At 45.0% G+C, this 27,496-nt stretch overlaps 2 protein-coding genes across 10 annotated transcripts in view; both read right to left on the bottom strand.

Annotated features, from left to right (window-relative positions):
* Positions 1–1,804: 1,804 nt before the first annotated feature.
* Positions 1,805–16,493, bottom strand: LOC311602656 (uncharacterized protein). 3 transcript variants are annotated; one of them, XM_084791035.1, is made up of 5 exons: positions 16,472–16,493; positions 6,703–6,755; positions 6,046–6,079; positions 3,926–4,005; positions 1,805–3,100 (listed from the first exon to the last, which is right to left on the bottom strand). In XM_084791035.1, the coding sequence occupies exons 2-5, from the start codon at positions 6,740–6,742 to the stop codon at positions 2,100–2,102; spliced, it is 1,155 nt and encodes a 384-aa protein (XP_084647161.1). In that variant the 5' UTR covers positions 6,743–6,755; positions 16,472–16,493; the 3' UTR covers positions 1,805–2,099. The 3 variants fall into 3 exon arrangements, 2 of the variants coding, with proteins under 2 accessions (XP_084647161.1, XP_084647160.1); XM_084791034.1 differs by lacking the exon at positions 16,472–16,493 and adding an exon at positions 10,191–10,236; XR_014780814.1 differs by lacking the exons at positions 1,805–3,100; positions 16,472–16,493 and adding an exon at positions 10,191–10,236 and having other exon boundaries at positions 3,834–4,005.
* A 456-nt stretch (positions 16,494–16,949) lies between these two features.
* Positions 16,950–27,496, bottom strand: part of OGT (O-linked N-acetylglucosamine (GlcNAc) transferase) — a 47,383-nt gene continuing 36,836 nt past the window's right edge. For 5 of the 7 annotated variants that reach the window (XM_084791017.1, XM_084791016.1, XM_084791018.1 and 2 more), the window contains exons 20-22: positions 23,757–24,009; positions 23,371–23,494; positions 16,950–19,176 (exon numbers count right to left, since the gene is read on the bottom strand). In XM_084791017.1, coding sequence (XP_084647143.1) covers positions 19,002–19,176; positions 23,371–23,494; positions 23,757–24,009 — 552 coding nt within the window. In that variant the 3' untranslated portion in view covers positions 16,950–19,001. Of the gene's footprint in view, positions 19,177–23,370; positions 23,495–23,756; positions 24,010–25,150; positions 25,306–25,667; positions 25,770–27,496 lie in introns of those variants that run through there. The other 2 variants (XR_014780811.1, XM_084791019.1) reach the window with 2 other exon arrangements.

Here is a 27,496-nt window from a genome sequence, read left to right on the forward strand (position 1 = left end):
TAGAAGAGCAGTTAGTGCTCTTAACCTCTGAGCCATCTCTCCAGCCCAAATAAATCTTTAAATTAAAAAGTGTATAGCTCCTGATGGAAGTAAAACCAATGATAAAATTAAAAATCATATTTCAAGGGGGAAGGTGAGATTTTAAAAACCTAAATGGGAAAGTGTATTGACTTCTAGCTTAAGTATTAGCATGCAATTAGCCATATGCAATCACTTGTTTCTGACAGTTCCCTATAGCTTAATGGAAACAAAACAAACTACAAGCAATCTACCCTAACATTTTTTCCCGAGTCAGTGATGCTTTGAAAATTCACGGGATAGCACGGATGTGGCTCAGTGGCAGAATTCTTGGCAACATGTTCAAGGCCAAGGGTTTTAACCAGTCTGCCAAACAAAACAAAGCACAAGAATACATACATGTGTTCATGTAAAGCATTAGAAAAATCGGAAGACATTTTTAACTACCCTTCTTCCCATCCCAGATCACAACATGTAAGCTCTACCTTCTCTTTAGTTGATTTTTGAGGTAAGACTAGCATGCAGCTCAGGCTGGCCTTGACCTTGATGTACAGAGGGTGGCCTTGGACACCTTAATGTCCTGCCTCTGCCAACTGAGTGCTGAGATTAATGTGCCATCACATTCAACTGTGGCGGCTTGCTTCAGTGTAAACTAATAGCCATCAGGCTATGTCCAGCCTAAAAAGTGCCTTGGCTACATATCCATCTTTTACCTGAGTTTAAGGACAAAGAAAAGTGCTGTGAGGCTGGAGGACACAGTCTGCCAGTTAACTAGTAGGATTTAAGTAGAGCACACAGCCCTGGTCCGAGGAAAAGAAATGGGGGGGGGGGGGAACCAGCAGGTGGCCTCATCAATGTGTGCACACCCACTTAGGATCAGAAACCTTCATCCAACCAGACTCCTTCATCCCCTTGCAGTTTCCAGTATCCACTGGACTGATGAACATGCAAAAAAAAAAAAAAGTGCTATCAAGTCCCATGCAAGTGAGCATGCAAGTGAGCAGTTTTCAACTTTTGCTGCAATGGGTTTCTTCTGGGAAGGCCCTCAATTTTTTTTTTTTTTTCACTGAGAATAGTTGATTTGAATAATGAAAATTGGAACCATCAAGCAGCTGACAAAAAAGGAAGCTCAAGAAGAGCTCTCACAGGCAAGCACAGGTCAGCAGCTATCAAGACGACTGTGTGGGCAGGCCTCATTCAGTGATTCCTCGCCTCGCCCCCGCCCCTCGCCTCGCTCCTGCTCCGCCCCTCGCCTCGCTCTCGCCCCGCCCTTCGCCTCGCTCTCGTCCCGCCCCTCGCTCCTGCTCTGCCCCACCCCGCCCCTCGCCTCGCTCCTGCTCTGCCCCACCCCGCCCCTCGCCTCGCTCCTGTTCTGCCCCACCCCACCCTTCGCTCCCGCCCGCCCCGCGTCTCGCTCCTGCTCCGCCCCTCGCCTCGCTCCTGCTCCCGCCTTGCCCCTCTCCTCGCTCCCACCCCACCCCTCGCTCCCGCCCCGCCCCCTACATGTCCTGCTTCAGGTTCCTGGAATCTTCTAGAAATAAAACTGGGGCTTTACCCTTCTCGACCACCACCCACCAGAGTGAGCTGAGTCAACTCTGTCACAGGTGTAGAGAACCATCATGAGGGTCCTTGCTAGGTTGCATGAGCAACTAAGATGAGTACAGTCTAAAGACTGGTATTTGGCCCATATCCCCAGTAGCACCTTTACTCAAATTGCAAATCAAACCTTGCCTTTTGCCTTCTTCCAGAACCCACAGCGCCAATATCTCCAGCCAGAGACTTAAAATCCAATAGTTAATGCCATTCATTTATTTGACAAGCTTATTAAAAATGTTACATGCCACTCATGAGGTTATACCCTCAGAGAATAGAATTCTTATGAACAGAGTACTGAGGTGACAAATTTAACAATACTTCAAAAAAAACCCTCTAGAACTGAGAACCTAGGAAGCAGGAACCACTCTAATTTATGGTTGCATAGAAGAATTAACAATTATCCAGAGGTGGGGCAAGGACTCAGGGGGCCTGAACAGTAAATGCTAATATATTGGAGCCCCCACCCCCATTTGCAAAGATCCTTTTCACTTTCGTGGGCGGGCCCTTTTGCCTCTTTTTTTACTTAATGGGATACTTTCAGCAGAATGAGCAGGTTGGCCTGATGCCAGGGGCACATCAGAAGAACTAGGCCTTGCAGATTCACTTGGCCGGCTGGGCACATTCTGTGGGTCAACCCGACGTTTCTTACGTCTCTGTGACATACATATAAATCTATTTTTTCTCTTCTTTCTCCTTTTTTGTTGCAGTAGAGCTGCAGCCCTTTTCTCCTTGGCCTCTCTGGCCTCTCTGGCTTTAACACTTTCCTCGGATTCAGTTTCTAGCTGTTCAACCTGGGGCTCGGGCTCTGGCTGGAGCTGGGGCTCCAGCTGCAGCACAGGCTGCAGTTTAGGCACGGGCTTTGCCTCTGGTTGGGGCTGCAGCTCCATGTCCGGATCTGCCTTGGTCCCTGCCTCCAGCACTGCCTCGGCCCCTGCTTCCAGTCCTGCCTTGGTCCCTGCTTCCAGTCCTGCCTTGGTCCCTGCTTCCAGTCCTGCCTTGGTCCCTGCCTCCAGTCCTGCCTTGGTCCCGGCCTCCAGTCCTGCCTTGGTCCCTGCCTCCAGTCCTGCCTTGGTCCCTGCTTCCAGTCCTGCCTCCAGCCCTGCTTCCAGTCCTGCCTCGGTCCCTGCCTCCAATCCTGCCTCGGTCCCTGCTTCCAGCCCTGCCTCCAGTCCGGCTTCCAGTTCTGCTTCGGTCCCTGCTTCCAGCTCTGCCTCCAGCCCTGCTTCCAGTTCTGCTTCGGACCCTGCCTCCAACCCTGCTTCGGGCTCGGGTTCCGACTCTGCCTCCAGCCCTACCTCACTAGCAATCCATAGCTCAGAAACATCAGATGAAACAGGATCAGAACTAATACTCTGAGCCATAGATGTTTGGCAATCACCGGAATCATTTCTTTTCTGCTCAGAATCCCGGGGATTGCCATCTTCTTCATCATCGATAACTGGTGGAAGCTTCTGATCTCTGGGGTGATCAGTGTCAGAAGACTCATCTGAAATTCAAGAGACATCTATAAATATACTCCTTCTACCCACTCTACATACAGACATCAGCAGGATATTGAGCACAAATTAAACAGAAAGTAGTTGAGTGCTTGGGCATTCTGAATCAGTTAAAAAATATAGTTGTAGATTGATCCCTCTATTTTGTATTTTACTGAGAAGAATGACAGATAAACTAGCAATTAAAGTATGATTGATGCTCACTTTGAAATCATATTGTCTAAACAACATGAGGTACTTGCTCAGTTGTTCCTTAACATAAATCTGCTGCCTTGTGGTCCATAGCAAAATAAGGGCAATTGCTTCAATAAAGTGGTATTTCATCAAGCTAAAGTTCTCTAGCTTAGAAAACTTCTTCAGTCATTGTGGTCTGGCTGAATTTTTGGTGTTTGTTACCTTATATAATAATGTATGGAGTAGATAGTATATAGTTAACAATTTTCACTATTAACCTCTCCTAACCCCAGTCTCCACCAAGCTGGAAAGAAGATGGAGCCATGCCTCTCACCCTCTCCTCTTTCTTGTCATTCCCACCTATAAAGGATGGAAAGAGGAAGAGGGAGGAGCAGAGCTCTATGCAAATAGAACTCTATACAAATCTAAGGCAGCAGAAAAAGTTGCAACTGTGTTAGGAAATAAACCAAAGTGTAGGTAACTAAAGCCACATCAACGTCCAGAACATGATGGAGAAAGAAATGGTGGCACTGCCTATAAAATCATCACAAACGTAAAGTTTGCTGAAGCAGATGATAAAACTGCCACATATGACAAGGCTTTGGAGCTCAGCTATTTCTCTAAGCAGAGATGATACTTGCCTTCATTGCTTTTTTCAGAGCTCTTATCACTGTTTTCCTCACTGGGAGAGACAGATTCAGTTTCTGAGTCAATCACATCGCTAAGCAGCAAGGTAGGAAAAAAAAAGAAAATATGAGCACAGTATTCTTTCCTTCAGGGCATTTTCCGTAGTTTCTACAATAAGCATGATCACTTGCTAAGTTTTGGTTGTTTCCTTTGCCTACTCTGTTCCCCTTCATTAGATATATTCGATCTTTCTATACACTTTCCCCCCCTCTCTTACAAAAGGAGTCATCATCTGTCAGGTACTAAGAGAGTAAGCTGGGCCTTGTCAGAGTGCCTGCATTCAGATAGTTTGGTGAAAAGGGAAAAAACTCATCAGGGAGATTATCATTCTTCATCAACTTTGAGACACATTTGTGTAAGAGTGGAGAACCAGAGGAAAGGTTCTCACTCCAACCACCTTGTCAACTTGACAAAATTATGGTGTAACATCCTTGGCTATCCTGGAAGCTCACTCTGTAGGCCAGGCTGGCTTTGAACTCAGAGATCCTCCTGCCTCTGCCTCCTGAGTGCTGGGATTAAAGGCGTGTGCCATCACACCTGGCAAGATTTTTCCTTTTTATTATTTTTTCTTGTGTATAGGTATTTTGCCTGCATGGATGTATATGCACTATGTGCATGCAGTGTGTTTAGAGTCCAGAAGCGAGCATCACATTCTTTGGGACTGAAGTTACAGACAGTTGTAAGCCATCATGTGGATGCTAGGAATCAAATTTTGGTCCCCTGGAATATCACCAAGCCATCTCTCCAGCCCCCTACACTTGCTGCTCTTGCAGAGAGCCCTGGTTTTGTTCTCAGCACCTACATGGCAGGTTATAACTGGTTATAACTGGTTCCAGCAGGTCTAACACCTCTTCTAGCCATCAATGGGTACTAGGCACACATACATAAAAGCAGGCAAATGCTTATATACATAAAATAAAGATAACTATTTTTTTAATCTTCACACAGAGGGGAGGGGAAGCAGGCTATCCGGATGAGACCTGATAGGCTGTGGTCATATGGTGGGGGAGGAGGTCTCCTTCTGCCAGAGGTCTAGGGGAGGGGAATAGGGGAGAGGAGGGAGGATGGGTAGGAACTGGAAAATACAAACTAAGGGATAACAATGAGAATGTAATATGGATAAATTATAATAAATTTGTAAAATGTTAAAGTCTTCTTCCTGAGCACAGTGCCACATGCATTTAATCCCAGAACTCTGTTAGTTCAAGGCCAGCCTTGTCTACATAGTGAGTTATGGGACAGCCAGGGCTACATAGAGACTCTGTTTCACAAAAGAAAAAACAAAGAAAGGAAAAGGAAAAGGCTTATCTTAATTTCTAGCACATGGTCATCTTTTGGTTCTTACCCCATTTCTATCCGTTCCTCACTCACATTTTCCACAACATACTGGGACAGATCACTGAAAGCTCTAAATACTAGGCTAAACATCTTGATATTTATATAGTGAGCTAATTGAATTGGGTATCAATATGACCACAATACACTCAAGAGATCACTTGGAGGCAGGATACAGCCTGGATCACAGACCATATCAGGCAAAATGTCTACTTTTTTGACTCATTGAGGCTAGAATGTTCAAAGACATTTTGAAAAACAAACTAGTTAAACATGGATTCTAGCACTTAAGAAGCAGAGGCCACAAGTTCAAAGTCAGCCTTGGACAGCCAGTACTACATAGTGAGATGCTGTTTCAAAAAGCCAAAAACTAGCCAATTGTGGTGGCACACACCTTTAATCCCAGCACTAAGGAGGCAGAGGCAGGCAGATCTCTATGAATAGAGTGAGTTCTAGCAAAGCCAGGGCTATACAGTGAGACTCTGCCGAGAGAGAGAGAGAGAGAGAGAGAGAGAGAGAGAGAGAGAGAGAAATAATGGACCAGGACAAGAATCAGATACATTAAAATTAGTAATAAAGACAAATATCCATCATGATCTTACTGAATACTATATGGTTTATATGGTGTTTGGTCCCAGAGAAAATGTGATGTTTATTTACTCTTAAATCTTCTTACCCAGAACAAGGAGTGTTTCCTTTAAAAAAAAAAAGGCCAATTTTCAATAATTCTCCTACTTACCTGGACTTTCTCATCTTTGGCTTTTGAGGCACATCTAAATTAAAGAAAGAAAGCATTAAGAAGCATGATAAAAATCTAGTAGCTCATGTCTTTTACTCCTGAAAACTAGTTTATAAATTAGAGCTAATGTGATCTTGAGGGAGACTGACTCTCATCTTCCTAAGAAACCACCATATTTAATTCCATAATGTTTGAAATCAGTGAATATTCCTGCAGGCAATGAATAAATGTTCCACTTTGCCCCCACACACACACACACAAAAATAGAGCTAGTGAAATTTACATTTCCCTCAGACTGGGGACAAGGTCAGTGGTAGAGCACTTACTTGCTTAGCACACCTTGAACTTGATGCCCAGCAATAAAAAGAAAGACAAAGAAAGGAAGGGAGGGAAGGATAGAAAAGTCAAAATAACACATCCAAAGATAGAGGATATAAAAAAAAAAACCCAAGAACCAAAAAGGGGTAAACAACATATAAAGGAAACACGAAGATCTTCCCCTGCTCTTAACAAGAGAAATAAATTTCAACAACCCCAAAAGAATAATTGAGGGGGCAAACCTAGCACCAGATCAAGGCAGCGTGCAAAACCTCATTTCAGTTATCGCTACAAAGACATTTAACATGCACATTACAGTCGAAAGAGGACTCTACTTACTGGTCTCATCTTCTCCAGTGGTGCTGCTGCTATCCTCCATGTTAAGAATATAACTGGAAAAAAAAAACGCTTTTATAGTGAGGCCTATCAACAGTCCAGGCAATAAGATATCAACGTGCTCAAATAAATGCTGAGACAGTAAGGCATAGTGGCAGACTCGTAACCCCAGTACACAGGAGGTAAAAGCAGAAAGATCCCAAGTTCAAGGCCAGCCTGGGCTACAAAGCAAGTCTTAGTTAAAATAAAATTTATTTCCTGTTGGGGCATATACCTTTAATCACAGCATTGAGGAGGCAAAGGCAGGTATCTCTTGAGTTCTGCCTGCCTCTGCCTCCCAAGTACTGGGATCAAAGGTCTGTGCTACTGTTGCCAGGCAATAAATTTATTTTCAGTGACAAATATCTTTACTGTAGCCAAGCCTCGCTCCCGCCCTGCCCCTTGCCTCGTCCCCCGCCTCGCTCTCGCCCCGCCCCTCGCTCCTGCTCTGCCTACCCCGCCCCTTGCCTCACTCCCGCCCCACCCCTCGCTGTCGCCTCGCCCCTCACCTCGCTCTCGCCCCACCCCTCGCTCCCGCTCTGCCCCACCCCGCCCCTCGCCTTACTCCCGCCCCGCCCCCACCCCTTGCTCCCATCTTGCCCCTCACCTCGCTGCCGCCCCGCCCCTCGCTCTCGCTCCACCCCTCGCTCCCGCCTTGCCCCTCGTCCCTGCCTCCCACCCTGCTCCCGCCTTGCCCCTCTCCTCGCTCCCGCCCCACCCCTCGCTCCCGCCCCGCCCCCTACATGTCCTGCTTCAGGTTCCTGGAATCTTCTAGAAATAAAACTGGGGCTTTTCCCTTCTCGACGTTTCCAGCAATCAGGCTTTGACCCCTCCCCCACTACTCACTTTGCTAGGCCAGGCCCATGGTCCCCGTAACTCATCCCTCAGCCTAACCCCCTTACTTCATCTACCTGACTAGGCCTAAGCGTATCAGCTAGTCCCTGAAGCACAGCAACATTTTCCAACCCCTGGCAGGACACCACCAAGTTTTGGCGCCATTTTCTCTCAGCAGGCTTAGACTAGGGCCAAGACCAGGCCCCTAGCCACCAGTGTCTCCTGTCCAGAACCAACTTCCTCATACTACCTCACCCATGCACTATGTCACCTGTTTGGGGACCAGCACTGCCTGAAACCCTTGGTCAGTCACTCAAAACGCTAGTCACTTGAAACCACCAGCTACTTGAAGCAGCCAGACAGTGGAAACCGCCAGCGTCTCAGAAACCCCAGATCCTTGAAACCTCCACTAGTCACTCAAATTCCCCAGACCCTTGAAACTGCCAGCCACACAAAACCGCCAAGAGCCACAAACCGCCATTGGTCACTCAAAATCCCTAGACCCTGCAAACCACTAGCCGCGCAAAACCGCCAAACGTCCCAAACCGCCTCAGTCACTCGAAACCCCGAGCCGCGCAAAGCCGCCAGGCGTCCCAAACTACCTCAGTCACTCGAAACCCCCAGGTACTCGAAACCCCCAGCCGCGCAAAGCCGCCAGGCGTCCCGAACTACCTCAGTCACTCGAAACCCCCAGCCACGCAAAACCGCCAGGCGTCCCGAGCTACCTCAGTCACTCGAAACCCCCAGCCGCGCAAAACCGCCAAAACCCCAGCCGCGCAAAGCCGCCAGGCGTCCCGAACTACCTCAGTCACTCGAAACTCCCAGCCACGCAAAACCGCCAGGCGTCCCGAGCTACCTCAGTCACTCGAAACCCCCAGCCGCGCAAAACCGCCAAAACCCCAGCCGCGCAAAACCGCCAGGCGTCCCAAACCGCCTCAGTCACTCGAAACCCCCAGCCACGCAAAACCGCCAAAACCCCAGCCGCGCAAAGCCGCCAGACGTCCCGAACTACCTCAGTCACTCGAAACCCCCAGCCGCGCAAAACCGCCAGGCGTCCCGAACTACCTCAGTCACTCGAAACCCCCAGCCACGCAAAACCGCCAGGCGTCCCGAGCTACCTCAGTCACTCGAAACCCCCAGCCGCGCAAAACCGCCAAAACCCCAGCCGCGCAAAACCGCCAAAACCCCAGCCGCGCAAAACCGCCAGACGTCCCAAACTACCTCAGTCACTCGAAACCCCCAGCCGCGCAAAACCGCCAGGCGTCCCGAACTACCTCAGTCACTCGAAACCCCCAGCCACGCAAAACCGCCAAAACCCCAGCCGCGCAAAACCGCCAGGCGTCCCGAGCTACCTCAGTCACTCGAAACCCCCAGCCGCGCAAAACCGCCAAAACCCCAGCCGCGCAAAGCCGCCAGACGTCCCGAACTACCTCAGTCACTCGAAACCCCCAGCCACGCAAAACCGCCAGGCGTCCCGAGCTACCTCAGTCACTCGAAAACCCAGCCACGCAAAACCGCCAAAACCCCAGCCGCGCAAAACCGCCAGATGTCCCAAACTACCTCAGTCACTCGAAACCCCCAGCCACGCAAAACCGCCAGGCGTCCCGAGCTACCTCAGTCACTCGAAACCCCCAGCCACGCAAAGCCGCCAAAACCCCAGCCGCGCAAAACCGCCAGGCGTCCCGAGCTACCTCAGTCACTCGAAACCCCCAGCCGCGCAAAACCGCCAAAACCCCAGCCGCGCAAAACCGCCAGACGTCCCGAACTACCTCAGTCACTCGAAACCCCCAGCCACGCAAAACCGCCAGGCGTCCCGAGCTACCTCAGTCACTCGAAACCCCCAGCCGCGCAAAACCGCCAAAACCCCAGCCGCGCAAAACCGCCAAAACCCCAGCCGCGCAAAACCGCCAGACGTCCCGAACTACCTCAGTCACTGGAAAACCCAGCCACGCAAAACCGCCAGAAGTCCCGAACTACCTCAGTCACTCGAAACCCCCAGCCGCGCAAAACCGCCAAAACCCCAGCCGCGCAAAGCCGCCAGGCGTCCCGAACTACCTCAGTCACTCGAAACCCCCAGCCACGCAAAACCGCCGGGCGTCCCAAACTACCTCAGTCACTCGAAACCCCCAGCCACGCAAAGCCGCCAGACGTCCCGAACCGCCTCAGTCACTCGAAACCCCCAGCCGCGCAAAGCCGCCAGTCACTATGGCCGCCATTCTCCCACACTGCGACCTTCTCCTCAAGACCACCCTATTTTGCCTTCTACTGCCCCCACCTCCAACAAAATATGAATTCAGGGGAGTTTTTCTAGCTTTGTTCTGTTTTGGGAGTGCTAGAGATCACGCCCAAGGCCTGCTTGTTGCTAACTTCCTCAGCTGTTCCCGGCCCTGCCGCCCTTTTTCTGAGGGTGCTGAAAAGTCTTAGGGAATTTAGGCCGCCCTTTTTCTGAGGGTGCTGAAAAGTCTTAGGGAATTTAGGCCCCAACCTTCCCAAGAACATAAACGGAATGCATGGGACACAGGAGGAGTATGTCGAACTAAATCCACTACACTAAGACCAGTGCCCACCAGCGCCCACCAGCGCCCACCAGTGCCCACCTTAGCCCACCATTTGCATACCTGACTTGGTGTCCGGCTCCGGTCACAGCCTACCACCCACTCCTGAGGACGCGAAATGAGCGGGAGAGCGCCGCGCAGCGCCTTTTATAGGGGATGCCCCCAAGCACCATGGGAGATGACGTATTCGCGCTCTTTTTGCCCCCCACCTATCAGCTACGATCACAGCAGTTTGAATTTTCAAACCACGAATACTATAAATGGGCATTGCTTCTGAGCTGTTACTTGTCACGGAAGTGCGCCATTTCAATATAGAGCCAGAACCCGGAACCCAAGAAGCCCGAGCGCGTGGTTTCAAAGGACCCGCGCCGCGCCTCCATTTTGGATTTTTTCTTTCTTTTTTTTTCTTTTTTTTTGGGGGGGGGATGTTTGGTTGTGGGTTTCTTTGTTTTTTGGTTTATTTTGGGGGGGTTGTTTTGTTTTTTGAGAGCTAGTCTGTGTATTTCAGGGCTTTGGAGCTCTTATATTACAAACGTACAACCATCATGCCCAGCTTCTAGCGACTTTCTGAGTGAAAGAAAAAAATGCCTTTTCTTTTTTATTATCTCTATTTATCTTTATTATTTTTGGTTTTTCGAGACAAGGATTCTCTGCATAACCCTGGCTGTCCTGGAACTCGCTTTGCTGCCCAGGCTGGCAGAAATCGATCTGTTTCTGCCTCCTGAGTGCTGGGATTACAAGCGTGCACCACCACCACTTGACCCAAACTGAATTTTTAAAAGTTCCATCTCTATGAGAACTTGAACTGCCAAAATGTTTTAAAAGTTCATCTGCCCAATCTTCCAAGAACTCTGGCTTTTAGTCCCCTAGATAAAGAGAAAGGGGGAGCAACCGCAAGACATCGGCAACAGCCGGGCGTGGTGGTGCACACTTTTAATCCCAGCACTCGGGAGGCAGAGGCAGGTGGATCTCTGTGAATTCAAGGCCAGCCTGGTCTACAAAGTGAGTTCCTGGACAGACTGGGCTAACACAGAGAGACCCCGTCTCGAAAAACCAAAACCAAAAACAAAAAAAAAAAACACCCCCACCCCCCCAAAGACACCCAGCAGTACTAGACGCTGGTGTTTAGAATTGTCAGACCTGGGAGAAAAAAATAGTTGGGTTACTTTAAGCTTTCTGGTGCCGATATTCCAATCACATGCGCACAGAAAAAGCTTTTTTTTTTTTCAGGTTTTCTGAGACAGAGATTCTCTGTGTAGTCTTGGCTGTCCTAGACTCGCTTTTGTAGACCAGGCTGGCCTCGAAGTCACAGAGATCCACTTGCCTCTGCCTCCTGAGTACTGGAATTACAGATGTGCGCCGAGAAGCAAATGCTTTTTACACTGTACCTTTCTCTGGCAGATACCTATATACTTCACAATTTGTTTGGCCACAGAATACAAAAGAAACAGCCCATGCATTTGCTTTTCAGGGCTAGGAATTTTTCCAGGTGTTTTGTGTGGGCTTAAAACTAACACCTTAAAAAGTACATAAGGGAGCCAGGCGGGTGGTGCATGAATTTAATCCCATTACTCGGGGAGGCAGAGGCAGGTGGATCTCTGTGAGTACCAGGCTAGCCTGGTCTACAAAGTGAGTCCAGGACAGCCAAGGCTACACAGAGAAACCATGTCTCGAAAAAACAGTAACAAAAAAGAGTACATAAGGAGGGACATAGCTGTGCAGGCCTTTAAACCTTTAATCCCAGGACTTGAGAAGTAGAGGCAGGCAGAGCTTTGCAGAGTTGGAAGCCAGCCTGGTTCCAGAACAGCCACGTAGTAAAATCCTATCTTGAAAAAAGAAACAACAAACAAACAAACAAAGCAGGGCACAGTGGTACCAGCCTGTAATTCCAGCACTCAGGAGGCAAAGGCAGGCAGATCTCCGTGAGATCAAGGCCAGCCTGGTCTACAAAGGAAGTCCAGGAAAGCCAGGGCTACACAGACAAACCCTGTCTTGAAAAAAGAAAAAGAAAAAAAAAGTACTTGAGGGGCTGGAACGTTGATTTGTTCAGTAATTAAAACCACTTGTTCTAGCCTGGCACAGTAGCACATGTCTTTAATCCCAGCACTGTGAATTCAGGACCAGCCTAGTCTACAAAGTGAGTCCAGGACAGCCAAGGCTACACAGAGAGACTCTGTCTCAAAAAACCCAAATAAATAAATAAAACACACCAAAACCACTTGTTCTTACAGAGGACCTGGGTTCTATTCCCAGCACCTTGTTTCTAAACAATGTTAAGGCTAGGGAAGATGTTTCAGCAAGTAAAGTGCTTGCTGGACAAGCATGAACATAGAATTTCTGATGCCAGGCACGGGCACCTCTTTAATCTCAGTTCTCGGAGATGGGCCAATGGGTGGGGCAGGAGGGGCCAGGCAGGCAACCAAGAGATATAAAGAGATACAAAGATCAAAATAGTGAGCTAAAAAGATGGGCGACCCAGAGGCAGATACTCAATATCCATTTTTGGCCTCAACACATGCAGATACATACATACACCATACACACATTTTTAAAAATAAAAAACATAGGGCTAGAGAGATGGCCCAGCCTAAGAGCACTGGCTGCTCTCCCAGAGGACCACAGTTCAATCCCCAGAACCCATATATCTGCTCACAACTGTTCAGGGGATCCGACACATTCCCCTCTCCCTCTCCCTCCCCCTGCCCCCCCTCTCTCTAAGATTTATTATGTCTGCCTGCAGGCCAGAAGAGGGTACCAGATCTCATTATAGATGGTTGTTAGGCACCATGTGGTTGCTGGGAATTGAACTCAGGGCCATTGGAAGAACAGCCAGTACTCTTAACCTCTGAGCCATCTCTCCAGCCTCTGATACTCTCTTAGGGCCTCTGTCAGCACCAGGCACAAGCATGGTTTGTGGACATGCATGCAAAGAACTCACACACATAAAAATATTAAAATGCAATATTTTAATTTTAATCCTCTTATTTTAAGATGTCAAACTAGGAAGTGGCATAGCTAAAACTCAACTGCAATAGTACTAGTTCCAAAACATACTATTCCTGAGTTCCCAAAGAATGAATAAATAAATAAGCTTCCTGAACTGATAGAGTCTAGGTAACTTTCTCCCTCCATCATAACAATGGAGATTCTTTGACTATAGGGATTAGAATTAAAGGCCAAGAACCTAAATGGTGGGTAAAAAACCACCCCCACCACCCCCCTCCAAAAAAAATTAAGAGCCTAGACAGGAAGCCATTGAAGAGAACTTTTAAAAAGTGTAAGGGCCAGGTGTGGTGGCACACCTTTTGTCCCAACACTTGGGAGGCAGAGGCAGGCAGATCGCTGTGAGTTTGAAGTCAGCCTGGTCCGGGATAGCCAGGGCTATTATACAGAGAAACCCTGTCTGGAAAAAAACACACCCACCACAAGAAAGTGTGATAAGGATGCTGTGCACCTCTCCAGAGTTGACAGCTTCTGGTGGGGGGTGCAGGTGGGCAAGGACTCAGTTTTCTTTAAGGGGGCTGCCTACTAGTTTGACCATGCTCCAGTGACTAGATGGATAACACAAATTGGTCTTCTGGCCAGGAGTAGTGGTGCATGCCTTTAATCACAGCACTCAGGGAGGCAGAGGCGAGTGGATTGCCATGAGTTCAAGGCCAGCCTTGTCTACAAAGGGAGTTAAGGACAGCCAAAGCTACACAGAGAAACCATGTCTCACAAAACCAAAAAACAAATTAGACTTGCTTTTTCTTTTGGGTAGGTAATCACAAGGGTGGGAAGTTGGACCGGGGAGGACAGGGAAGTGAATGTGACTGAGATTTATGATATGAAATTCTCAAATACATCACTAAAAATATTTATATATAAAGAAAAACATAAACCTAGGTGCAGTGGCACGCACCTGTAATCCCAGCACTCGGGGAGGCAGAGGCAGGCAGATCTCTGTGAGTTCAAGGCCAGCCTGGTCTACAGAGTGAATCCAGGACAGCCAGGGGTGCTACACAGAGAAACCCTGTCTCAAAAAAACAAAAACAAAAACAAAAAATGAAAAACAAAAACAAAAAGCAAACAGCAACAAAAAGTAAGCCAATAAATAGCCAAAACCCTAAGAATGTAACATTTATGTAATTCCTGACTGTCACAGTTCTTCTTACTGTAGTTTATTGTATATATGGGTAATAATATGAATGTATATGTAAAAAATAAAAAAGTAGGCCAAGAGTGGTAGTACATACCTCTACTTGCCAGGACTTGAGAGGAGGAAGAAAAGTTCCAGGCCAGTCTAAGCAATGTTGTGAAAGCTGTCTCAACAAGATGCTTTAAATAAAAGGTAGGATTCAAATGAACAGCTCAGCCAGGTAGGGTGGCACATACCTGTAATTTCAGGGGCTCAGGAAGCTGAAGCAAATGGGTAAGTTTGAAGCCAGCCAGAATTATGTGGTGAGATCCTGACAAAAATAAAAAACCCGGCGGGATACAGTGGCACATGCTAGTGATCTCTTTAACATCAGCACATGGCAAGTAGAAGCAGAAGAACCTGGAGTTTAAGGCCAGCCTTGAAATCCTGCTTTAAAAACAAAACAAAAAACAAAAAAAAAGGAGGACACAGGCAGTTCAGAGGCTATAGAAATTTATTTAATCTATTAGGGCAATTCTGAGTGAACCCAGGAGCCCAAGATGAGACAAACTATGCACTTTTTTGTTTGTTTGTTTTTGTTTTGTTTTTCCGAGACAGGGTTTCTCTGAGAAATCCTTTTGTAGACCAGGCTGGCCTGGAACAGAGATCTACCTGCCTCCACAGTGCTAGGATTAAAGACATGTGCCACCATGCCCAGCTAAATGGTGTACTCTTAAGGAGAATGAAGTACCCTCCTATCACTAGTTGACTTCCTCCTATACTACCTGATGACTGTTGATGAGGCCAACCTTTCCTCCCACACCATCCTTTTTGTTTTAGACAGGGTTTCACTGCATAGCCTATGATGGCCTGAACCTCTGGCAATTCTCTTCTCAGCCTCCCAGTGCTGGTGATTTATAGCGTTGAGTCAGAACACACAGATCCCAATCATGGTGACCCAGATTCCAAAGAATACAAATCCACATTAAGGCTTGAGGGGGGGGGCACAATAAAATTGTTAAGCAAATTATCTGAAAATTTACTTGAAACAACCTTATTTCCCTTTTTTGTTGCTGTTTTGTTTTCAAGATAGTTTCTCAGTGTAACAGATCTGGAAAGTCACAAAGATCCACCTGCTCCTGACTCTGGAGTGCTGGGATTAAAGGCATGCCTTTTTTGAATCTTCATTTTATGTATATGAGTACTTTATATGCATGTCCACCTGCAGGCCAGAAGAGGACATCAGATTTCATTATAGATGGTTGTGAGGCACCATGTGGTTGCTAGGAACTGAACTCAGGACCTATGGAAGCGCAGTCAGTGCTTTTAACATCTGAGCCATCTCTCAAGCACCCTCCTCCCTTTTGTGCTATTTTTTATTTAAACAGTTTATTCAGATTACATTCTGATTGTTATCCCCTCACTTGTATCTGCCCATTCCTCCCTCCCTCCCTCTTTTACCTTATTCCCCTCCCCTAGACCTGTGACAGAAGGGCACCTCCTCCCCCACCATATGGTCACAGCCCATCAAGTCTCATCTTGGTAGCCTGCTTCCCCTTCCTCTGAGTGCCACCAGGCCTCCCCACCAAGGGGAAGTGGTCAAATAGGGGGCACCAGAGTTATTGTCAGAGTCAGTCCCTGCTCTCCACACCACCATAGAGAATGAATTATCCACTGGATAGACCTGAATTGGGGGGGCGGTCTAGGTTTTACTGCATGCATTGCCCTTGGTTGGTAGAGCAGTTGGTGCAGATCTGCCAGCCTTGATGGTCTCCTTGTGGCATTCCTGGACCCTCTGGGTCCTTCTATTTCCCCACCCATACCTCTCTCACCTGGAGTCTCCATAGCAAGTCCCAGCGTCTGCCTCAATCCCTCGCTGAGTCAAGATTCTCAGAGGACCCCATTTTTTCTTAAGTCAAGGTTTCTTTGTGTAGCCTTGGTTGAACTAGCTCTGCAGACCAGGCTAGCCTCGAACTCAAGAGATCCGCTGCTTCTTTCTCCCAAGTGCTGGGATTACAGGCACGCACCACTAGTGCCTCCCTCCTTCCCATTTCCCCTTGTGTATGGGTTTTGCCTGTATGCATATGCACCATGTTAATTTTAATTCTGTAAGTGCTTTATCTGTATGTACACCTGTGTACCACATGCATACCCAAGGAAGCCAAACGGGTGTCAGAACACCTGAATCTGGAGTTACATATAGTCAAGTAGATACTGGGAATCGAACCTGGGTCCTCTGGAAGTGCAGTGAAGGCTCTCAACTGCTCGGCCATCTCTTCAGCTCCAGATGTTTCCCTTTTATATGTCTGGAAAAAAAAAACTGGAGGCCGAACTTGTGGCTGAATTCAACACAGTGGAGGGAAAATAGTTCTGTCTCTAAATACTAGAAAAGGCAAGTCCACATAAAAAATGAGACTATATGGGTTGGAAGTGTAGCTCAGTATTAATGTACTTGTTTGATAGATTCAATCCCCAGAATAAAAGGTAAACAATGACCCACAAAAGCCTATATGGGCAGCTGGGGCTTTGTGTCCCACCCCCCTAAGTGGATTATTTGCCAGTTCCAAATCTCCGTCAGAAAGAAAACAGAGCTAGTTCCTAACACCAACCTAAAATAGGGAAACACTTCTGGTTGTGCTGTTTTGAGCTATCCAAGCATCGGTTTCATCAGTAATACTGAATGGGACAAAATACACCAAGCCATATTAAGGGGGAAATCATCCATTTATTGTTTAAAGATAGCAAGACAACATCTGAATTTCTGGAGCACAATTTTAAATGCTTTACTTTTTCAATAAAGCAGAGTATAATAGAAAAAAAAAACAAATTAGTTTCCAGTAATACCTATAGCTCTATTCAGAATTAAGTCTTCCACAGACATGTTACCTGGAAATAAAAGCCTGTTACAATAAGCAAAGCTTCAACCAGAACGGCTATTTTTCGTGCCTGGAGAAAGTTCATCCCTATAGGAGGAATGATGTGCTATATAAATGGCCACAGACCACAGCCTCAGGGGCACTGGAAGTCTATTATCCAATCCCACATTTAGTAGTTCAGTGACTCTTGAAAATCAGTTTACCTGTAACCATGCTGGCAATATTTAACTGCTATTCAGTTAAAAAATAAATTAAGAAACCCCTTCACTGATGTTCCTTGATTTACATTATTAAAGGTACACAGTTCATTACAATGTAATTCTGCTGTCAGAATTGCATGAGACTCCTTGCTTAGGTTTTAACTAGCAGTAAGAATTACAAATTCAAGTTCTTAATGATCAATAATTTGTCAGCTAAGGTACATTCAGGCAACAGCTGCAACTACAGAATAGGTGCACTGCCTAGGTGCTTTGAAAAGACAGAATGCAAAGCACTACTAACAGACAAAACTGATCTGTCACTGGAGAGTATAAGTGTAGTAGAGCAGTATAAACATATTCATATGTTGGCTTGTTTGTGTAAGCCTCAAACCCTCCACCCTTTACCGAAATGCAACTGTCTGTTTGTTTTTACCACTAAGAATTCAAGCTCCTCCAGAGCCAATGTGTAATGTATACTCCAACCCAAGCAGTGGTATAAATTCACTGCGACCAAGGCTGACTCCACGATATGACCTAACACAGTCTGAAAACTGACTGCCTGGATAGAGATGGTCTTTCACAGCTTTTACCTCTAAATGTGTCAATGAGCATTACTCAATGTACTGGAGAGAACTGCAACTTACTAGTCAAATATTTGAATACTTATACTTACCTGGGATTTCATTTCTGCTGAAAGAAATAGGAAGAACAGGACTCACTTTAAAAAAAAAAACAAACTTTAGAAAAGAAGGTAAAAATCTTATAACACACTATCACTTTTGGAAGCAGCATAGGAGGGGCAGTCAAGGGCTTAAACACTGGTGAAATAGGTAAAACTTAGACAAAAAAATCTACATCATTATCAATAACAGTACACAACTGTGACCTTCATGATTAATATTCACTCCTAAGAATTTTCATTTGGCACCAGATGGCGTGTTTAAGAGAAACACTCTGGGATGTCTGAAGCCAGACTTTGTTTTGTTAGCAGTCACAGGAGAATTTAAAGGGAGGCTGGGGGGAAAGAAATGGAAAACAGGCCGAAAAATCTTGAGTCATCTAAATCAACAAAGCACGGATAGCGCCAAGCATTAGGTCAGACACTAAAACGACTGATATAGGCTCAAGTGGTTTATAAAACCTATAAAAAGACTACACCAGCAAGGTCCCTGTCACCCTGTCAAAGTTCAGATACTAAAACAGGAAGCAACATTTTAGTTTAAAACCTTATCTCCAAAGAATCAAGAACACGTCACATAAGTAAAAATACCTGAAAGCAAACATTTGTAAAAGCTCCAATACCCAAAATATAAAGGGAAAAAACAAAGGATCAGAAGATTCCATCAATCCATGGAATCACAAAATGGCTGGTCAATCTCTATCTCCCTCCACATTAGGCATCCCATGGAAGACCAAGGGAGACTAGACCTTCCAGACCTCTGCACCACCTGGTTGTTGCAAAACTCTACAGACACTCCTTGTGGAATAGCAGTTTCTTTCTTATCTTGTCTCTCCCTATCATGCAGGAAGCGAGTCTGGCTGTGCTATTCTATTACCATTGTATTACCCATCTGCAACATAGTACTGTACAGATAAGCACAAAAGCATGTTATCTAGTTCCCTTTCCCCCAGAAGGTTGAGGCTCAGGTATTGGGGTAATTCTCCTGTGTGCAGTCTTTATTCAGGCTGACTCAGTGACTTCAACAGGCTTAATCATGTGATCCGGTTTGTTGCCAGCTGCATAATGCTCCCACATCTGCAGATAGAGCCGCTCTAATTCCATTGTGTATTGTTTGGTGTTGAACAGAGGACTAGATATTCTCTGCTTCCAGACTTTGCCACGAATTTTCTTCAGGCTAGGTAATAAAAACAAGAGAACCAATTGTACAAATCAGAACCAAAACCCAGAACAAACCCTAAAAACACCTAGTTACTTTTGTGGCAAAATAATTTGACCTGAGTTTACACTTTTTCCAACTGGCCTGTCGACTTTAAACACAAACTAAAAGTCTTCTGGGAAGAGGGAACCTAAAGTGAGAAACTGTACCTAGCAGATTAGTATGTGGACATGTCTGGGGGACATTTTCTTGATTAATGATTAATGTGGGGGGGCAGGCAAATGTGGGCACTGACATGCCTAGACAGGTGCTCCTGTGTTATATAAGGAAGCAGGCTGAGCAAGCCATGGGGAGCAAGCTAACAAGCAGTGTTCCTCTATTTTTCTGTTTCAGTTCTTGCATCCTTTCATGGTGAACCATGATAAAGATACATAAGCCAAATAAACCCCTTTCCTCTCCAACTTGATTTCAGTCATGAGGTTTATCACAGCATCAGAAATATGAATATAGTTGGGCTCAACCCAGCTATATTCATAGTAATGCTTGCTTTCAAAGACAAAGACCCTATTGGCTCTATTTGAATATTTGGGGTGGGTATGCATGTGTTTGTGTGTGCACATAGAGACTAGAGGACAATCCAAGGTGCCATTCAAAAGGGAGCTTCAACCTTCTTTTCTTGAGACAGATCACTCTAAGAAGGCTAGGTTGGATATATATATATATATATATATTTTTTTTAAATACACACACAGAGATATATAGATAGATAGATATATCTTCAGTGTGCATGCATATATCTATATACACATACACTAGTCCTGGTGATCTGCTAGTATCCTACTTCCTAGTACTGAGATTACTAGTACAGGCTACCATGCCCAGTCTTTTAAAAAAAAAAAAAAAGAAAAAGAAAGAAAAGAAAAATCACATAGATTCTAGGGATAGAATTTATGTCTTCTTTGTAAGCACTTTGCCAACTTGAGCTATCTCCCAGCTAGTTTTGTTTTTAAAATCCTGTGTCAACAAGAGTAGTTACACTGTAATATGCCCATACAATTAAATACTACATAGCAAGAAGAAGAAGAATGAGGGTAACCCTAGCTAAGACTACTATCAATGGGGGATATGGAGCCTGAAGCAGCCAAGGCTTCCAAAGAGAGGGATTGGGCACTAACCCAGCCATAAAACCTTGAACCCACAATTTGTCCTGCCAACAAGATATGCAAGGGTAAAGATGGAGCAGAAATTGAGGGAAGGGCCAAACAATGACTGGTCCAGCTTGAGACCCGAGCCATGAGAGGGAGCCCACCACTGACACTGTTAATGATACTCTGCTATACTTGCAGACAGGAGCCTAGCATAACTGTCATCTGAGAGGCTTCCAGCATCTGATGGAAACAGATGCAGAGACCCACAGCCAAACATTAGGCAGAGCTTGGGGAATCCTGAGGAAGAGGAGGAGGAAGTATTGAAGGAGTTGGAGAGGTCAAAGACAAAAAACAAAACAAAACAAAAAAAACCTATAAAAATCAACTAATCTGGGCCTATAGGAGCTCATAGAGACTAAACTGCCGTGCGCAGGATGGACCTGGGCCCTTTGCACATATGCAACAGTTGTGTAGCTTTGTCTTTATGTGGGACTCCTAACAGTAAGAGCAGGAGCTATCTCTGACTCTTGTTGCCTGCCTTTGGGACCCTTTCCCTTAAGTGGGCTGCCTTCTCTAGCCTCAATAGATGTGCCTAACCTTCTGCAAGTTGATATGCCAAGGCTTGTTGGTATCCAAGGGAGGCCTCCCCTTTTCTGAGGAGAAGGGGAGGAAGGCTGGGTGGAGGGCAGGGGAGGGGAGGTAAAAGGGAGGGACTGAAAAGAAAGAAGAGAGGGGAAGCTGTGATCAAGATATAAAGTATATAAATTGACTACAATTTTAAAAGGAAGATATATTCACATAGAAAAAAGAATAAAATAAAATAAAAAGCACCTATTTATTCACCTAATAAAACCGCATACAATATAATTCTATTGGCATAACATTCTAAAAAGATAAAACTAGCCGGGTGTGATGGCACCCACCTTTAATCCCAGCACTCAGGAGGCAGAGGTAGGTGGATCATGGTCTACAAAATGAGTCTAGGACAGCCAAGGCTATACAGAGAAACCTCGTCTTGAGAAAAAACAAAAAAATAAATTAAAAAAGTTTTCAATGTAATAAAATCCAGAACAAGGCAGGTGTGGTGGTGCACACCTTTAATCCCAGCGCTGGGGAGGCAGAGGCAGGCGGTCTGTGAGTTCGAGGCCAGCCTGGTCTACAAAGTGAGTCCAGGACAGCCAAGGCTAACACAGAGAGACCCTGACTCAAAACAAACAAACAAACAAAAAAGCTCTGAGGGGAACATCTGAGAACATGAAGGAACTTTCTTTTCTGGAGTGATGATTACGTTTTATATCTTGATAGGTTTAGGTTACCAAGTAATTCTTAAAATTCATTGAACACTTATGATTTGTGGACTTCACTGTCTATCTTTTTTTTTCTTTTTAGTTGAGACAAGATCTAATATTCTGTAGTTCAGGCTTGCCTAAAACTTAAGGCAATTCTCCTGCCTCAGTTTCCCAAATGCTGAGATTACAAGTGTGTACCATCAAGCCTGGCTCTCTACATTGGTGGATGGGAAAGAGAGAAGGAGGGAGGGAGGGGTTCTGCCTCCAATATAAAGTATTGGGCTGGCGAGATAGCTCAGTGAGTAAGGGTGTTTGCAGACAAGTCTTAAAACCTGAGCTCCATCCTAGGAACCTGAGCTCCATCCTAGGAACCCAAGTGATAGGAGAGAACCGACTATGGAACGTGGTCCCCTGACTTCCATTTGTGTGTGTCTATGTCCGACATAAACCACTAAGGGCTGGGGACATGGCTCACTCTAGGGTAAAATGTTTGCCTAGTATATAGCAAGTACTGGGTTTAGTTCCCACCTTACCTCAAAAAATAGCAATAAATTCTAATTAACGATACTTGTTTTTTAAGTATTACATCCTTATGTCTATCATTTACTTTAAAATGCATTAAATAAAATGGCTCCTGGAGAACATGAAGAAATAGACAAATGTGTAATTAGACCAAATAAATGATATATAATGCCATGCTCTAAGCAGTGGATATAATAGTTTTTATTGTAAAATTGGAATTTTTCATGACTAGATATTGGGATAGAAGTATTTTATAAAGCTAGATGTGGTGACCCAAACCTTTAATCCCAACACTTGGGAGGCAGAGGCAGACAGGATCTATAGCTGGAGGCCAGCCTGGTCTACAGAGTGAGTAGGAGCCAGGGGGGTTGAAGATGCCAGGTGAACAAGGCCCACAGAATGAACTAAGCAGAGCTCATAGGGACTCACAGAAACTGGAGTGACAACCAGGGAGCTTGCATGTGTCTGCGCTAGGTCCTCTGCATATATGTTATGGTTGTGTAGCTTGGTGTTCTTGTGGGACTCCTAACAGTGGAAGTGGGGAGGGTCTCTCTTTTGCCTGCTCTTGGGGCTCTTTTCCTCCTACTGGGTTGACTCATCCAGCCTTAATATGAGGGTTCGTGCCCAGTCTTATTGCAACTGGATGTGCCATTTGGTATCCCTGGGAGGCCTGCTCTTTTCTGAAGGGAAATGGAGAAGTGGATCTAGGGAAAGTGTGGGGGAGGAACTGGAAAGAACGAAGGAGGGGGACCTGTGGTTGGAGTGTATTGTAGGAGAGAATTTTTTAAATTACACACATAGATATTATACACCAAAAAATGTTTTCCCAGACAGGGTTTCTCTTTTTAACAGAGCCTTTGGCTGTCTTGGAACTCACTCTGTAGACCAGGTTTACCTCAAATTCCCAAATGCTGGGACTAAAGGTATGCGCCACCACACAAAAACACTATAAAGCAAAGAGACACCTACTGTGAAGCTCCATTTACATTAGTATGAACCCTCTAATCCCCAGTTACTTTCAGACAAGTAAGTGTTCTTTTAGTTACCCTACCATGAAGAAGTGAAACATCAGGCTCAAGCATCTGACACTTTGGAAAGTTCTTCATTAAAATCTGTGGTTACTCGAGAGTCCAGATCATGTCCTCCCATCCAGAGAGCAGACAACTTAATTCATCTATTTTCTATTATCCTTAACTCAGGGCTTCATTTTGGCCACATTCTCAGGTATAGTTTATTCCTGGCAGTTTACTTACTATTCTAGATCAGTTCCCAGTTTCACAGCTATGTCTTCATATTCTTGTCTGCTTTTAGCAATGAGCTCAAGACATCCTAGACAAGTGAGCTGAGAAGCTGCAACTCGGGAAGCAAGTGTCTCTCCTAGAAGGTAAAGATAGTAATTGCACATCTTAGAATGGTAAGTCACATAATCATGACTGCTAATTGCACTTAAGTATCCACACAGTAAAGACAGAGAGGATGCGACCAAGGATTCAGGCTTGAATAAATCCCATTTTCTATCATCCTGCCTTAATTACTTGTAGTACATACAATTTCACCTTCAAGTACTCCCTCTTGACCCAAAAGAAAAAAATGTTAATGAATAAAGAAGAATGCAATGGTGTATCTATCAGGCACTTACCTGGCATAGTCACCATGGGTGTTCCTGCCCAGAGAACATCCATCCCTGTGGTGTGCCCATTACACAAGGGAGTATCCAGGCAGACATCAGCCAGCTGACCTCTCCTGACATGCTCTTCTTTAGGAGCCACGGGTGAAAAAATGATACGGTTCTGGGGAAGGCCCATATTTTGTGCATACTGTTGAATATTGGGTTCTCCTACTGCTGGAAAACGCAGCAGCCAAAGCACACTATTAGGTACACGTTTCAGAATCTTAAAAAAAAAAATGAAAAAAGAAAAATGAGAAAATTAACAGTACATCTACCCTTTCCCCAAAATCATTCTACTTCACTTTATTCTTTCCACTGAGAAGTATGCTTGGGGTCTGGTGATGTAGCTCTACTGGGAGAGCTTGCCTAGCACTCACAAAGTCCTTAACACCACATAATCCTGGCAGAGCTGAAGCAGGAGGTTCCAAGTTCCAGGAGACCCTGTCTCAAACAAGTGAAGAGGCCAGCTTGGGACCTAGGTCTTTCCTTTAAAGAAATGAATTAAATCATTTCAAGTTATTCCTTTTCTCTTAGCTGTCCCCAAAGAGTTTGAAGACAGAGAAAAGAGTATTAAAAGACAGAAGCTAGCTTATTAACTTCTCTAATTTGAGATAACTATATGTGGCAGGAGCAAATATAGGCAGTGGTCTTTGTTAAAGATGGTTTGGGTTGTCTTTGTGTTTGCTTTATTAATTTGCATTTTAAAAATCTTTTGGCAATTCCATGGATGGATGGATGTCATTTTTACTTTTTATTACTTACCCCTCCCATTTTTACTAAATTCCACCTACCTTCATGTTAATTATTATTTTTGTGTGTTTATGATCACTGAATTTAATTGGGATTGCTTACATAAGAATGGGTTGGGGGGTGACATACTAGGGGGAAAAGTGACTCTCCTTCCCCCATTACTGCCAATAGTTCCTAAGGGAGGAGCAGGACTGTGTAGGCCTCTTCCCATATATTTATTTTTAAGGGACGGGGTCTCATTAAGCCTTCCAGGCTGGACACAAACTCATGGACTCAATTCTCCCATCTCAGTCTCCAGAATAGCTTAAAATGCTGGCACATTTGATTACAGCCTGCACTTCACCTTTTAAATCCCGCACCACATAAGGAACAGTTACTTCTATTTGTCCAACTTGCCTAATTTATATCAGAAAGCAACATACTTCTATAAATGACCAGACAGAAAAGTATTACTGGCTTTTTAGCTACATTGACTCTTTCCTAACTGTCTATTTTGTACCTTCAAAGCAGCCATAAGTAGTGAGTGTATAAACACATGTGTGTGGCCATGTGTCAAAGTTTCATTTATAAAAACGAGCAATGTGGGGCTGGGGATGTAGCTCAGAGGTAGAGTACTTGCCTAGCACGTGCAAGGACCTGGGTTCCACCCCAGCATCAAAAAGAACCAAGCAACGAACCAAGCAGTGGATTTGGCCTCCAGACCAGTGTACCTACTCCTGATTCAGAAGTTCATTTATTCAACATATCACAGAACTTCACACTTCCTTCTCTGAAAAATGTGAGAATAGACAAATTTCCAAATTCAGACTATTTCACATTTTTGAACGTTGTAAAACGTACATACATTTATCTAACACTCTTGGAAGCAATTACTTGTTTTGTCCTGCCTTTTTTTAAAAAAAAGCATATTAATATCTCTATATTGAGATGCAAAAAATATTCATAAACAGAATTTTAAAAAGCTAAAACTAGCCTAATGTTAGGAAAAGTTCTGCTTTCAGATTTTTGGCAAAAGTGAGGATTTATCTACTTTCTCTCTTTCTATATTAGCTTTCCCTTTTATATAAACAGAATAGACCCCAGGGGTGCGGGGGAGGGAGGTAGATTAAGCAAGAAATTCTTTCTAATAACCTTAAGGTGTTGTCCTTCTGCAAACCAGGCTCATGAGCTGACCGGGAAGTCGGGTTATCCGCCAACTCTTTCCTGGTTTAACTCTGCAGCATTGCAAGGGTTCTAAAATGGGTGGACACACAGCACATCATGTTAGGCCAGAGGCTGGCAAACTATAGCCTGTGAGCCAAGTATGGATCAGGCTTTAGAAGTAAAATTTGATGTGCCAAGGCCCTGAATTCATTTACATAATATCTAAAGTATTTTCATGATACATAGGATAAATAGGAGAGATGAATAGATTCCTAATCAAAAAGCGGAATTTTTTCACTTACTATCTAGCCCTTTAAGAAGAAAAAGTTTGCCAGGCAGCAGCAGCCCACACTTTTAATCCCAGCACTCAGAAGGCAGAGGCAAGTGGATCTTTGAGTTTAAGGCCAGCCTGGTGTACAAAGTGAGTTCCAGGACAGTCAGGGCTGTTACACAGAGAAACCTGATCTCCAAAAAAACAAAAACAAAACAAAAAAGAGCTGGAGAGATGGCTTAGCGGTTAAGAGTGCTGGCTGTTCTTTCAGAGGTTCCAGGTTCAATTGCCAGCACCCACATGGTGGCTCACAACTGTAACTCCAGTTCCAGAAGACCTGGTACCTTCACACACACGCAAAACTTCAGTGTACATAAAAATAAAAAAATCTTTGTGCTGTTTGGTTCGGAAAAAACTTTAAATAAATAAATGTTTTATAGCATGAAATAAGGTGTGGTGGTGCACACCTCATGCGGGTTCTACGACAGCCAGGGCTAAATAGAGACCCTGTCTTCAAATAATGAAAATAAATACAACAAAAGACTGGGGATATACCTCACTGCTACGGAGCTTGCCTACTGTGTATCACACCCTGAGCTTGATCCCCAAACACTGTGGAAAATAAGACAATATCAGAAGGGGAAGTCCAAACTGAAAATGACTGTGGACATAGCTCAGTTGGTAGAGTCACTTGCCTAGCATAATTAAGGCCCAGTACCACATAAACCAGCTATGGTAGCAAACCCCTGCAATCCCAACACTTGGAGGTAGAGGCAGAATAAAGACAAGTTGAAAGTTAGCCCGTGCTATGTAACAAGGCCAGCTTGGGATACATGAGACCTTATCTCAAAATCAACAATACAAGTAACATTATACAGACTGAGTGGGTTGTATTTATGCATTTAAGAATACAGTACCCGGGGCTGGAGAGATGGCTCAGTGTTTAAGAGCACCGCCTACTCTTCCAAAGGTCCTGAGTTCAATTCCCAGCAACCACATGGTGGCTCACAACCATCTATAATGAGATCTGATGCCCTCTTCTGGCCTGCAGGTGTACATGCAGGCAGAACACTGTATACATAATAATAAATACATCTAAACAAACAAACAAACAAACAAAAAAAGAATACAGCACACTCCAGGCGGTGGTGGTGCACGCCTTTGATGCCGGCATTCAGGAGGCAGAGGCAGGCAGATCTCTGTGAGTTAGAGGCCAGCCTGGTCTACAAACCTAGTCCAGGACAGCCAAGGCTACACAGAGAAACCCTGTTTTGAAAAACAACAACAACCAAAAGAATACAGCACACATACATACACTACTACTACTACTATCACCACTAAAAACAAACAAACAAACAAAAAACAACAACTACTACTACTACGGAAAAAAAAGCCATGAATTTCAAAGAGAGAAAGAGGAGTGAGTGTGTATGGGAGGGTTTGGAGGAAAGAAAAGGGGAAATATTACTGATTACATAATAACCTCAAAAAAAAAAAAAGATTTAAAAGAACTGAAAAAAAACCACAATTTGTAGAATGAATACAA

This window comes from Acomys minous (genome assembly GCF_964271855.1).
Source record: "Acomys minous genome assembly, chromosome: 7".
NCBI classification, from domain to species: Eukaryota; Metazoa; Chordata; class Mammalia; order Rodentia; family Muridae; genus Acomys; species Acomys minous.